This window comes from Glycine max, chromosome 14 (genome assembly GCF_000004515.6).
Source record: "Glycine max cultivar Williams 82 chromosome 14, Glycine_max_v4.0, whole genome shotgun sequence".
Lineage (NCBI taxonomy): Eukaryota > Viridiplantae > Streptophyta > Magnoliopsida > Fabales > Fabaceae > Glycine > Glycine max.
In genome coordinates, this window is record NC_038250.2 from 7,019,195 (window position 1) to 7,033,124 (window position 13,930).

General features: G+C 30.4%; 2 protein-coding genes across 2 annotated transcripts; both read left to right on the forward strand.

Annotated features, from left to right (window-relative positions):
- Positions 1–1,220: 1,220 nt before the first annotated feature.
- Positions 1,221–2,700, forward strand: LOC100778908 (BRI1 kinase inhibitor 1). Its single transcript, XM_003545260.5, has one exon. It carries the CDS (start codon positions 1,418–1,420, stop codon positions 2,318–2,320), a length of 903 nt encoding a protein of 300 aa, XP_003545308.3. The 5' UTR covers positions 1,221–1,417; the 3' UTR covers positions 2,321–2,700.
- A 4,785-nt stretch (positions 2,701–7,485) lies between these two features.
- Positions 7,486–9,411, forward strand: LOC121173482 (phosphatidate phosphatase PAH2). Its single transcript, XM_041009335.1, has 2 exons — positions 7,486–8,685; positions 9,056–9,411. Exon 1 carries the CDS (start codon positions 7,812–7,814, stop codon positions 8,319–8,321), a length of 510 nt encoding a protein of 169 aa, XP_040865269.1. The 5' UTR covers positions 7,486–7,811; the 3' UTR covers positions 8,322–8,685; positions 9,056–9,411.
- The last annotated feature ends 4,519 nt before the right edge of the window (positions 9,412–13,930 follow it).

Below are 13,930 nucleotides of genomic sequence, written 5' to 3' on the forward strand. Positions count from 1 at the left end.
CTTTTTTAATTACTAATTTTCTCTTTTTTTTAACACAAATCCAACAATGAGTCTAAATATAAATACGTAACTATTGATTAAATATAAGAACAAATATTAAAATTATTACTTGTGAGTGTATAATTTTTAAAACTCTATCCATTGTTACTTCCAATATAAATTGAAAAATGATTCATGCATATATTACACTAATCTATACTATAGAAAAATAAAAACAATATTTAAAAATGTAATAAAAATGTGATAGATGATATAATAAAAAAAATAAACAATGAAAATTATATATATATATATATATATCGTTACTCATACATAGAAATTTTATAAACAAGTCCAAAATGTGTGAAGTGCCAATCCCATCTTGTTTTGGTGGCCAAATTTGGATGTTTGTGACCTTATTTCCAAAACCAGCGAAATTGCTGGTCGACCTGACAAGGATTCAACAAAAGAGCCAACCTTTTTTCAACACACCACTGAAATTTATCATCTCACCAGTCATCTCATTCCATAGTGTCACCGCCAAACACCCATACGTTCTATAGCACAAGCCAAAACAAAAAGAAAATGGCACTGCTCCATCATCAACTATATAAGAGTAACATCACACCTTTCATTTAAATATGTATACTTTTACAATGTTTATATTAACGTACCGTGCCATAGCATGGAAAGAAATATAAAGAAAATGAAATGAGATTAAAGTTTTAAATTAAGGTAAAGTATAAAAGTGTGAATAGTATTTTATTTTATTGTTTTTTTTCTTTCTATGCAAATGAATGAAGTGTAAAAGTTATATTAATAATGATTTATAATTAATTGACAGTGTAAAATTATGTTGTCGGTGTGTGATTACTAACCAGTAAATTATGTACCGATAATATAAAATAAAATTATTTTATATTATTATTTAATAATAAATTATTGTATATAATAAATTTTTTAATTTTTATAATAATTATTTTAAAAATTATATCAATAATAATTTGTAATTGAATCATAGTTGAATATATCATCATTAAACTAAAAAAAATAGTCTTACCATTAAAATGATCGAATTTGGTCGCATTTATTTATGACATGCTTGCGTCATGCGTAGGGATACAAGTTTATAAAACACAAATATAAATATGTAGCGTAAAAACACGAGAACCAGTTTTTATAGTATACACGTATGGTTAGTTTTTCTTAAAATAAAGTTACCGAAAAAGACCAAATGAGCTTTGACAATGACTCACTCTCTTTTCTTTTTTTCCTCATTTTTTTGATTCCTTTATCCCCCTCTAAAGGTTTATTTGACATTCATACAAGGAACATTACAAAGCTTTTTCCTCTGGCTATAACAAAAAGAAAAGACTATACACCAAGAATTTCAGATATTGCATCAAATCTTGTTATCCTTCAAGGCAACCTCACTGTTATGGAAACTCATCATCAACACCAAAAGAACACAGAAAACGATGTGCCAAAGCAACAGAATCAAATTGAAGAAGCAGTGAATAGAGAACTAGACCAAACATCTTCGTCACCCTCTTCCCCTTCTCAAGAGTTCTCCTTCACAATCTCCCTCCACCACTCCACATTCCCATCTGATAATTCCAAAGCCCCACCTAATTCATCATCTCTTGCACTTGATTTGTCTCCTGCTGATGACATTTTCTTCCATGGTCACTTGCTCCCTCTACAACTCCTTTCACACCTTCCTTCGTCGCCTCCTCGCTCTTCAACTAATTCCATGGACAGCTTCACCCTCCCCATCAGAGAGTTATTAGAAGATGAAAGCCACTCCATTAAGGACAGTAGTGGCAGCAGCAGGAGCAGCACCTCAGACAGCAATAACAGCAGCAAAAGAGACCAAGACAACAACAACAACAACATAGGAAAAAAGGTACAGGGTAAGTCCAAATTTGCTTTTTCATTATTTGGATTAACCAAGGGGCACAAAGGGTACCAAGATAAGGAAGATAAGGTGAAGCACAAGAAGAAGGTGAGGTTTGATGTGATCCATGCAATAAAAAAGTACTTGAGAATGGTCCAGCCTAGGATGCTTTTCAAAGGACAAAGGGAGAAAATTAGACCCCGGGGACAGTGCTATTCTTATTCAGGAAATGTAACTCCGAGGAATTATAAGCAGGGTTGGAGAGGACAATATTCAGCACCAGCATCAATGACGACTTCTCCTACAAACAGTGGTTTATTGATTGCAACCACACCTCTTCCTCCTGCTAGTGACAGTACCATGGAAGAGTTGCAAGCAGCCATTCAAGCTGCAATTGCTCACTGCAAAAATTCAATTGCAAAAGAAGAGAAGCTCAAGTGCTGATTTTTTGTGTTTCCGTACGTATCTTACTTCAAAGACAATGTTGTTCAAGACATCTTACTTTATAGACAATCCTGTTCGAGACATATCAGATCACTAAATATGTACATCTCTCTCAATGAACCATGATTTGTCAGGTTGTGAAGGATTAGTTCCTTTTACTAAACCCAGATTATGTCAGTTAAAATACAAAATCAAGTCTTGATTCATGGATAGGAGAGAATTTTTCTTTTCCCCTTTTTTGTCTCTTGAGTTTTATTTCTTATCATTGATTTTGCATGTGGTATTTAAGTAATTGTGTACATAAAAAATGTACCATAATAATGTGATTAAAAAAGTCACAACTGGAAATAATACCTCAAATGTTATTAGATTATGTTCTAGAATCTAGAGCAACTTGTATTATATTATAATATGTATGAATTTTTCGAAGCTTCAGCTAGTGGCCGGTTCTGTTTCTTTTTAGATCAAATATAGAATAATTGATATGCATCCAGAATACACGGGTTGATAAGAGAGATATCCACACGAAACAATTTGCATATTTTTTTTTTCAAGAAAGTGGTACTGATTCTCTATGTGGCCATTTTGACATGAATATGCACCTAGCAGGCTGAGATGTGTCAGATTTTACCATCATTGAGGGCAAATGTTCTCTTTGCATTGTCCTTGCAGGATCCATAATGATGACCTATTTCTTCTTCTTTCATTTTCCTTTGCGTTGCTGTTTTGTTTTCTTTCAAAATCATATCCAATCTGTCCAATTGAGACGTGTTTGGACCAGATATACCTGATTAATTGATTCAATTCCCTTGCCAAATAATATGTTCTACCTGTCACAATCATGTCAAGAAAGTTTTTATGGATTTGTGAAGGGTAAGGTTACAGCTTACAACTGTTAGTGACAAAACACAACGTACATATATATGATACAGTATATGATATAGATTCTTAAAGGGTGTGAACAGTTTCCTCACATACTTAACAATCACGAAAGCTAAATCTACACACACCAACCAAATTATTTGCCTAGAAACATAAGGAATATCATCATTATCTGATTATAGTTTCAAAGACAATTAATTACAATACCTAATAATATTGATATTGGTACTTTATCTTATTAGGAAATAAGCTAGAAAGGGAAGGGAAGCAAGTGAAATGAGAAAGGGATGCTCCATGGTGTTTGGACTCTATGGAGAACTTGAAAGTAAATTTGGTACTTAGTGAATTAGAGAGTCAAATTTAAACCTAATTCGTTGAATATAAAACAACTTTTAACTCATTGAATTCAACGAATTGTGATTTAAGACAAGTTAAACTATTATTTTATTGGGAATTATAATTTTTTATTAAGAAATATACTAATGACATATTACTTAATTTTGAGGTTCCTATAATAATAAATTGATATAGAAAGAGTGGTGATATGATTCCCTCCCTTAAAAAATTATAGATGTTTTAGAGTTTTTTTTTTAATTCAAAACTAGTAATGTTTATAAATTTGAAGTATCATTATTTTTTTTCCACATGTATCTCTATTTAAACTAACTACATTTAATCTTTACCAAAAACAAAACTATACATGCAACCTATTAAAAAAAGCACTTCAACAAATAGCAAACTACATTTATGTCTTATATTAAACAAGAGTTTTTTAGACTAAATATATTGACATTTAATATTTATTTAAGGCTCTTTAATGAATGTACAGTAACTTTTAACATCAATAGTTTTGAATTGAAGGTAGTAGTATGCGTGTGATGTCAGTATTTTTTTAAAGATGACTCTTGAAAATCTTAGAAGTAATTAATTGGTGTTTATTCAAAAAGTTATTCCTTTACCAACAATTTATTATTCCAAATAGAGTTGAGCTCAAATCCTTTAAATAAGATATCAAGTTTTAGTCTTAGTCTAGTGCATAAAAAATGTGATTAAATAAAATCCTATTAAAAGTGATTGGTCAAATTTACAAATAAAGAATTTTTTTATTACAACAAAGATTAATTATTGACAAAAATAATAAATATTTTACTCCAATGACATAGTTACCAAAAAGAAATTTTTTTTCTTCATAATAAAAAAAAGAAAAAAAAGAAGTTATTCACAACTAATATTGAAAAGAAGTATCTCAAGCCAAAAAAGTTCCAGACCCAAATAAATATGAATATATGTGAGAGAGTATATGATAGAAGCCAAAGTAAATTAGCCTATGAAACAAGTAAATACTTTTGTTGGAACATTTTTGTAAACATATGTAAGAAGTATTAAATCACATTAAATTTGTATTTTCATTTTTGTTATGTAATTTGTGGTATTTTTTTTTTATCCTTGTGTTGTGTGCGATTTTCTCCCCTAACATTGAACCAATTCTCAACTTTTGGTAGAGTTGATTTAACAAGAAATAAAGTTAAAATAAAATGCAATATTTTTTTAGCTATAGACCCCACCCATAATGGCAATAAAGATGAAGTAGAAAGTGGGGGTATATTTTAATCAAAATAATTATTAGGGAAATTAAGGGAAAGACATGAATGGATGGAGACGAGATGGGTGCAGAACAAATTAGGGAAGTTAATAAAGTACTAAGTACGACAATTATATTAGAGCTATATATGATGCACAATATTGACTTTGTCAATCTCGACATTTCAAATGTGTAACTTTCATGATAGACAAATGCTGGTGAAAGTCACGAAGATCATATCATCATGCTAATGATAAAGAATGAACAAATGATAAAGTCTTTATATATAAATACGGGGCATGGATAATCACAAACTTTTTGACAATTACTTAAGGCGTCTCATTTTTTCTGGATACACCCCACATTTTCTAATATCTCTTTTTACTCTTCTTCTTCCAAGCAATACTCCTCCCCCAAACCTCCATGTCCATCACACCTGACCTCCACCCAACACAACTGCCATACTCCATGACCAGCGCCACACCTTCATGTCGCACCACTGTGACTCACCGAATCTTCATGTCGCACTAAATCCACCATTTTGCCTCACCATTCACAAATGTATTGTGAATTGAGTAATTCATAATACATTTGCATTATAGATTACTCTATCCATAATACAATTATGGTGGTGCAACAACATTGAGTTTAGAACAACATCAAGGCTCATGGTTGATACTGATGCGTGTGGTGATGGTGGGTATGGGTGCGGTGTGGAGGCATGAGTGGCGGTGTTTGGGTGCAGCGACAATGGTGGGTGGAGCTGGGGGGGGGGGGGGGGTGCGTTTGGTGTAGTGTGGTGGTGTTGGGTGGAGTCGTCAAGCTTCAGTGTGGCTGCCATGGAGGTTTGAGAGAGAGGAGGGAGGGTTTTGCTTGGGAGAAGAAGGGTAAATATAAGAAAATTCGGAGATGCACCAAGCGAAAAAAGGGTACGTTAAGTAATTGCCAAACTTTTTCCTTTCTAAATTGTCTAAAAGCCCAATTGAAATTAAAGCCCATTATATTTGCAAGTGCACGTATCCTCTTGGACAAGAGAAAGGACACCAAGACAATAACCAAACCATTCAATAATCAATGACAAAAAATCGATAGATCATGCATTTATTATTATTAGCTATTTGTTTGTTCGATGTCCAGCAATAATTTATTGAAATAATAACATTAAATAAAATTATTATATGAAGATTTAAAATAATAATAGAAATATACATAAATGATCGTAAAACATTTTTTTCAAGAAAAGTTAATCTAAAGTTAACTTTAAATTATTTAAAATACTATTAGGGACTAGTTGCATAAAAAACTTCTAAGCATATTAACTAACACCATTCAATAACTAACAAGATTCCAACAGTTGGATATCTAATTTAACAACATCTACTTCTAAAGAAATATTAGACTAAGTAATATATAATTAAATTGAATCAATAATTGAACCCATAAAGATAATAATTCAAGATTCGATGGTCTAATTATAACTGAATCGTAGTTATAATAATTTATTAAAGATAAATGTTAGTAATACATTTTTAATACGTTCTTTAACATTAGCTATTTTTTAAAATCATTAAATTTTATAAGTCTTACTTCTCATTCAATAAGTCATACTTAGAATTTTATAGTTTTTTTTTATAAATTTTAATCAATAATAGAATAAATGTTAAAAAGAATGTATTATTATTTACTGATACTGTTCTTAAAATAAAAGTTTAAATATTTTTATAAATTAGAGATAAAGTTCGATCTGATTTTAAACAAATTATTATAAATATTAATGATTTTATTATATATATATATATATATATATATATATATATATAACAATTTATAAACTAGAGTAATTCTGTATTAATTTATCGGTGCATTCGATGGTAAGTAATAATTATTTTAAAATAAAAAACAATTATCAATTAATAAAATATTTTAAACAAAGTATATGAATAAAGACTAACAATAGTTGATATAAGGAATATATATTCCTTAAACAAATGATTCAAAGTTTGAATCTTGATAGATTTGTTGGTATAAAATAAATTGTTTGGAGGGGATGAGAACAATTTTATACCAATATCATGGTTAATTAAAAAATATATACTAATAGTATAAATAATTTTATATTAATTATATTATATATAAGATAAATTTATTGATTTTTACAATAATTTTACTTAAAAAAATATACCAAAAAATAATGATAATTTGTGATTAAATTACAATACACTATGAACGTTAAACTCTTAGTATAATTAAATTTTGATTATGAATTATCATGAATTATATAAAGGTGATTGCTATGGTAGCGAGGAAATTGAGAGGGTACTAAATACTACTAGTACTTGTAATTTTCCTAAACTTTTCTTAGGACATAATTAAACTGTTATCTTCATCTTCTACCCCTCAATCACGAACCTTGGTGTTTTGAATCGGCAACGGTGGTAGCAGCAGAGAAAGCCGCAATTGGAAATTCACATCAAGTCTTGTGTTTCATACGTCGCTATCAATCACCCTGCATTCTCATAACGTGGGATGCAGTGGGGCCTTCTCTCTCAAACCCCCCATAACCCACGTCTGAAACTTTCAATCAATTATTTTTATCTAGTTTAACGTGTTTGAATTAGAATTATATCTCAAGAATATTCTCAAAATTCACCATAATTGCCACGGCACATTCCAACTGAATATTTCTCTACCTGCAATTGCTTAATCCTTATATCCGGTCCGGGAAAGTTCAAAACTACCATATCTCTTTCATCAATTTTTTCGAAATTAAGAATACGAGACCGACCTTATAGATTGGGTCGAAATTGGAACGTTTGTGACATAATTGGATCAACATTAATATGCAAGCTTTGATGTTTTAAATGCTCGGAGACACAGATTTTATTGTATAGAAATAGTAATTCTTTTCGGCTCGACCAGGATTGCTTCTGGGGGAGAAGAGAATTTTATTAGTATGGTAATTTTTGTTGGTTCGATCAGGATTGTCTCTAGTAGAAGATATCTGTGATCTCCGTAGTGGATATTAATATGCAAGTGGTGGGGAAGCTAGGCAGCTTCATCAGCCGCAGTGTCTACACCGTTTCAGTGCTGTTTCTCCCTTTCGGTGGCGCGGTGGACATTGTTGTGGTTCAGCAGAAGGATGGGAGCTTCAAATCCTCTCCATGGTATGTAAGGTTTGGGAAATACCACAAGGTTTTGAAGGAAAAGGTTGAGGTCCATGTCAGTGTCAACGGTGTAAAACCTGATTTCTGCATGTACTTGAACCGTAATGGGGAAGTTATTTTCCTCCATCATGCAGATACACAAGAAGAAGAAGAAGAAGAAGAAGAAGAAGAAGAAGAAGAAGAAGAAGAAGAAGAAGAAGAAGAAGAAGAAGAGGAATCTATATTTTTTGGTGGTGAAAGTGAACCCGATGATATCACATCACCGAGTGGAAGTAAGAGGCATTTCAAGTCCAAAAGTTGGAACTTTGATTCACCAGACAAGTCAAATTCAGAGGCTAAGGTTGTTGGTAGGACTAAGTCTCGCTGTGCCTGAATTCTTGGGATTGTGTCAAGGTCTTTGAGAGGGGAAGGTGAAGATGGTGATGCGAATGGGGTGGATTTGACGGAGCGCGCCAAGATTGCAGCCAAGTTGTTGAGCTGAAGTGGTCTACCAATCTCAATTTTGATCATCAACTACCTCGTAGTGATAGGAAGAAGACTAGGGTGATGCCTTGGACAATGTTTTGCATTTACCACGGCGTAAAATCAAGGAGCAAACTTGTTCTTGCAGTGATCAATATGGCATCAGTTCTAAGCCTGTGTTCAATGAGATGTCGTGCCCTGCAAGTGCAGGATGTGGAGATGTTCGTGTCCATGCTGAGGAGGTCTTGCATGCTGCAACTCTAATGCTACCTTAGGTAAATGATGCTAAATTCTTCTTGATAAATTTGTTATTGGAGCTTTTACATGTTGAGGCCGGTTTTAATCCACTTTGGATAAATTTGTCTGTAAGTACTTACTGCAAAATTACATAAAAATGATTTATATGAGGTAAAATGAATTAAATTTCTTCTAAAAATTAAAATCTCAATTTTTGGCTTATTGCCTTTTCTGTTAGCATTTATGAACTTAATAAAGGTCGACATTCTTGCCTTATAAAATTCTTAACAAACAGGGTTTCATAATTGAAAAGCTCTGGTAAGCTAGATGCTAATCCTGAGTCTAAATGAAACAAGCAAAATTGTATTTAGTTCTGGTTGACACTGATATGTTATAGTTCTTGTTTAGGTTATACAGAGTGAGGAAGTTACTAAGAATTTTGACATTGGGAGGCCAGCAATAAAGGCCTCTGAGTTGCATTCGCAGCAAAGAGATTGTTCTCATTCTGGAAGGTGTGATGCCATTGCCGGGGATGTTGTAAACACACCAAAGTTTTGAAAATCTCAAACTATCAATATTGGTCAAAGAGAATTTAGTTAAGAAGGATAGTGCAAATACTCCAAAATCTGACCAGCTAGCATCCTTGAATCTGAAGGAAGGGAGATTTAGTTAAGAAGGTCAGTGCAAATACTCCAAAATGACATAATTTAAACAATCTTAAAAAATATATTTTAATCAACTCCATTGCTACCCTTTATCATCAATCTTTTTTAATCTTCTTGGTCATTGAATCTTTAGTGATTAATTTTAACTTGTTATTTTTATTATAGCATTACCACCTCACTTTTGTTATTACTTTTTAAAGTAAGTAATGAAATATTTCTTCTTTTTTTTTATGAAAATAAGGTTTCTAATTTTTCTAGTACCAACTTCAATAGCTACTGACTAGATTAGCTTCTTTTGTATCTGTATTTGTTTATATCACTTTTTTTCTTTGGCTTCCATATTATCCAATCTCCATGGAAAAAAAAATCACCTTGCTACCACAAAGGCATAGACCTAGAAAACAGTGAATTGTTTTAATATTTTAATAAAATTTGAATCTTCAAATAGTTGAAAAGTTGAAATGAGAGTAAGTGATTAATTGAAAGTTGAATAAGAAAAACCTCCTTCGCGTGTTGCTGGGACGCATGCATATGTGGGGTTTTAATTCTCTACCTGCGAGAAGGCTTATATATAGACCATGGCGGTCCTCATATTTTACGGACACCAGGCGAAATAATAAAACGAGGCTTTTATATATAAGTATTTTAAAATATAAACATAAATTATATAAAAAAAGAAGTATAACATAATTTTGTTAAAAAATATTTTTTTTATTAAGTGAATAATATAATTTTAATAAATTTAAATAAAATAAATTATATTTTTATTCAATTTATTCTTATGTTATCATCTGTTGATAAAATATCATGTTATTGAGAATATTGAAAGTTTTATTATTCGTTAGAAATTTTATAGTATAGATAGATATAAGTAAACTCCTTTATAATTTGAGTTTTAGTTTGTGTTTTTCTTAATCTTTTTGATAAAAACAAATACTTTAATTCTATATATTATTATATATCTACAACATGTTAATGTTACGATGAGATAAAAATTCATTTAAAATAAATTTATAAACGTAACACGTTAAAAAAAACTAACAACTAAGATATTAGTATTTTATAATCACATGTTATATTTTCATTTAAATATAAAAAGAGATATAATCAAAGTAATAATTTAATCTATTAATAACATAACATTAAAAAATTACCATACAACTATTTAAAAAATATTTTTGGACCTCTCCTTATCATGGGTCCTGAGCTGTCGCACTCTCATGTCACCCCAGGGCCGGCCCTAATATAGAGCATGTACTTCAACATTTTTTTTTTTCTGGATTCTTTTTCCAATACACGAAAGGAAAATATATAGATGCACACTTGGATATGCAAAATTCAACTTGTTATCTAATTTAACCAGTTACGAAATTAATTTAGATGGATTTGAGACTTGAGTTTTAAAAATTAGGTTGAACATATTTTAAGGACGGATTCAAGTTATGTTTTGGGTTGATTGATCCCAACACAATCCAAAGGACTTATATTCGTTTAAAAAAGTCTAAGGCTTTTAAACAAATATATATTATTAATTTTTTGATTAAGTAGATAATGTTTTGTATAACATGATATTATATTTACAATAATATTATTTGTTATGAAATATATATTGTAAAATATTTCTTAATGTAAGTTTTATTCTTCTTTCGTTCTACGATTTAATTATTCACAATGTTAAGGTTTATATATTTCAACTAATTAAGGAGGTCTAACTTGGTATCTAAATTCAATTTCTACGGATAAAATAAAAAGTTTGATATATTACAATAATAGGTTGGGTTAGTCTGATATTGTCCCAAATTGATTAGGTCTTGATTGAGTCAGGTTTGGATTTAAGAAACTGATCCTAACAAGTCTTCAAGTCAGGTAGGGACAAAAAAAACTCATCTCAATCCATCTGACGCTCACTCCTAGCTAAGAGTGTGTTTATGCAGTGAGAGAAAAATAGATAAATAGGAATGATAAGTAGTTGATATAATAAACAAAAATGTGATAAAAGAAAGAGGTTGAAATTGAGAAATAAAGAATGTTAATGTAGTGTTTGTATTGTTGGATGTCTAAAAATAAGGAGTCTATATCAAAATCCCAAAATTACACAAGACATATATTACATATTCCTTTTTTCTTCTATGGCTATGGCCTATGGTCGCCAAGAGCCAGAACGAGCGGAGTTAAATAGTAGCCATATGGGTAGGGTTGGGTCACGAATATAATTGCATCCTTTTGAGTGGAATGATTTATGAAAGCGAAAGTTCTTTCTATGAGTAGATAAGTTAACCCAACTGCGTATTTAATATTTATTTTTTATTTTAAAATCTCATGAAACTATTTTTACTTTGAAATCATTTTAACATAAATATAATAATATATTAAAATTATTTTATTAAATATATTTTTTACAAAATAATTCTAAATTACTTATTCAATAACTTTTTTTTTTCAAATATTTAACACAAACGTTAGAGACTCAATAATGACATATTAATATAACTTTAATTATGATATAGATCGACTATAAATTAATATCATTAATGAAAGATATTAATTTTAAAAAAATTTATCAGAGACTTAATAATATTTATTTTTAATTTGAAATTCTATAAATTTATTTTCACTTAGAAATCATTTTACACAAATATATGATAAATCTATTAAAATTTATTTATTAAATATATTTATAATACAAAACTATTTTGAATTACTTAATAATATCATAAACTAAATTAGTTTTGATTTTTTTTATGATAGGAACTACATATATCATTTACGAAAGACAATCCTATTTAACATCATTATAAATGGAAAAATTCTTTTTTTAATACTTAACACAACTGCATGTCAAAGATCAAATCAAGTTTAATTAATAGCTGAGAGTATAATAGTTGAGAATATATATATATATATATATATATATATATATATATATATATGTATGTATTAATAGAAAGGTACAAGGGTTACCCAAACCCATATACAAATGTAGCTTGAAAAAAGAAACCAAGGTTATAGAGAATTTAAGAGTACATAAACCTATAAATCCAATATAACCCACGGACGAGAAAAGATCAGATTACTTCCCTTCCCAAAGTAGCAAGAAAAGATATGCAGGCTACAACAGATTGAGAGTATGTATTACTAGCATCCTATTGTTTTACAAAATACCAAATAATTTGTTTATAATTAATAATAATTATTCAATTTACACTTTGACTATGAGACTTTCTTTTTGTGTGAATATTCCCATCTTTCTTCCTTCGAAAGTAGTCTTGCGAGACTTGTATCGATTCACCTCCTCTCTAAAGATTTTTTTTGATACAGAATTTGAATCAGGGACCTCCCACTTGAGAACATTATCCTACAGCCAAGTTTGGTGACCACTAAATCAACCCCTAGGATTACTTTGACGGTGAGCTATAAGGTTATTAACGTATAACTTCAAGGGTTCTAAGTTTACATCTCCCTCTAGATAGTCTTGTTTATCGAGTTACCATTAAATTATTAAAATCAAAATTAAAAGGAGTTTATCATTGTTATATTATACGTATAAATCTTCAACTTATCATTGATATATTATACGTAGGGATTCTTTATCAACACAGCTTTTGCATGTGTTTTGCGGTTGTGGTTGGTTCTCAGGGAGTAAGAACTCTGATAAACTCTCAAATTTGTATCCCTTTCGGTACTTCTTGTACCCTTTAATGCATTTGTTGTCAGATAAAAAAATATTTTTATTCTTCTAAAGTTGCATTAGTTAATTATTCTCATATCCCAGTCCAAATTGGACGTTTGTGTCAAATGTGGCATATGATTCTTTGATGGGGCGAGTCACCCATTTTCATTATTACTAGCTTTTGTTTACAAATGTCCAAAATAACTTTACTAAAAGTATAGAGGATAAGAAAGAATCTCTATATATATTCAGCAAAACAAAAAGAAAAGAATCTCTATATGTCATAAAAAAAAATCACTATGATATGGTATGCATGACATTTAATCTCTTCATATATGCTTCTTGTCTGGAGGAAAAATAATCTGAGAGCGGAGGAAGAATAATTACAATGAACTCTTTTTACAGGAAGAAATATGCTCATTAATTACGAAAAAATGTAAAAAATCATAAATCTTAGCGACCAACAAATCTTATCCACATGTCCCCTAGAGCTCCTACCCAGTGAATTCTTTACCATAACAAACAACTACCAAGACTTGAAGCAAACACTACGAAGACACCATTAAGATCACGCAAGAGTCCTTTCACAATAGGCCTTTTGAGTTTCTTTCAAAATTGATGAACCATCAGAAATAATTTTAATCCACCCAGGGGATGTTGCATATGTATGTAGCTAGGGAGGGGTTGATGTGAGCGAAATTTGACAGCATCATTCACAAGGGTATGCCATGAGGACTACACACTGGAAATTTGATCCTTTTATCCTGTTTGACTCCTGCCTTAACGGAAGGCAATTTCATAGAACAAACAAATTTGTTTGTCTTTGCCATATGTAATTCAATGTGAAGTAAAGGGTAATATTCCAAGGTAATTTTTGCTCATAAATTTTAAAACTTGATTATATGTTACGGAGAAATTGGTTGACATCATGAATAGGTGGTAATAATG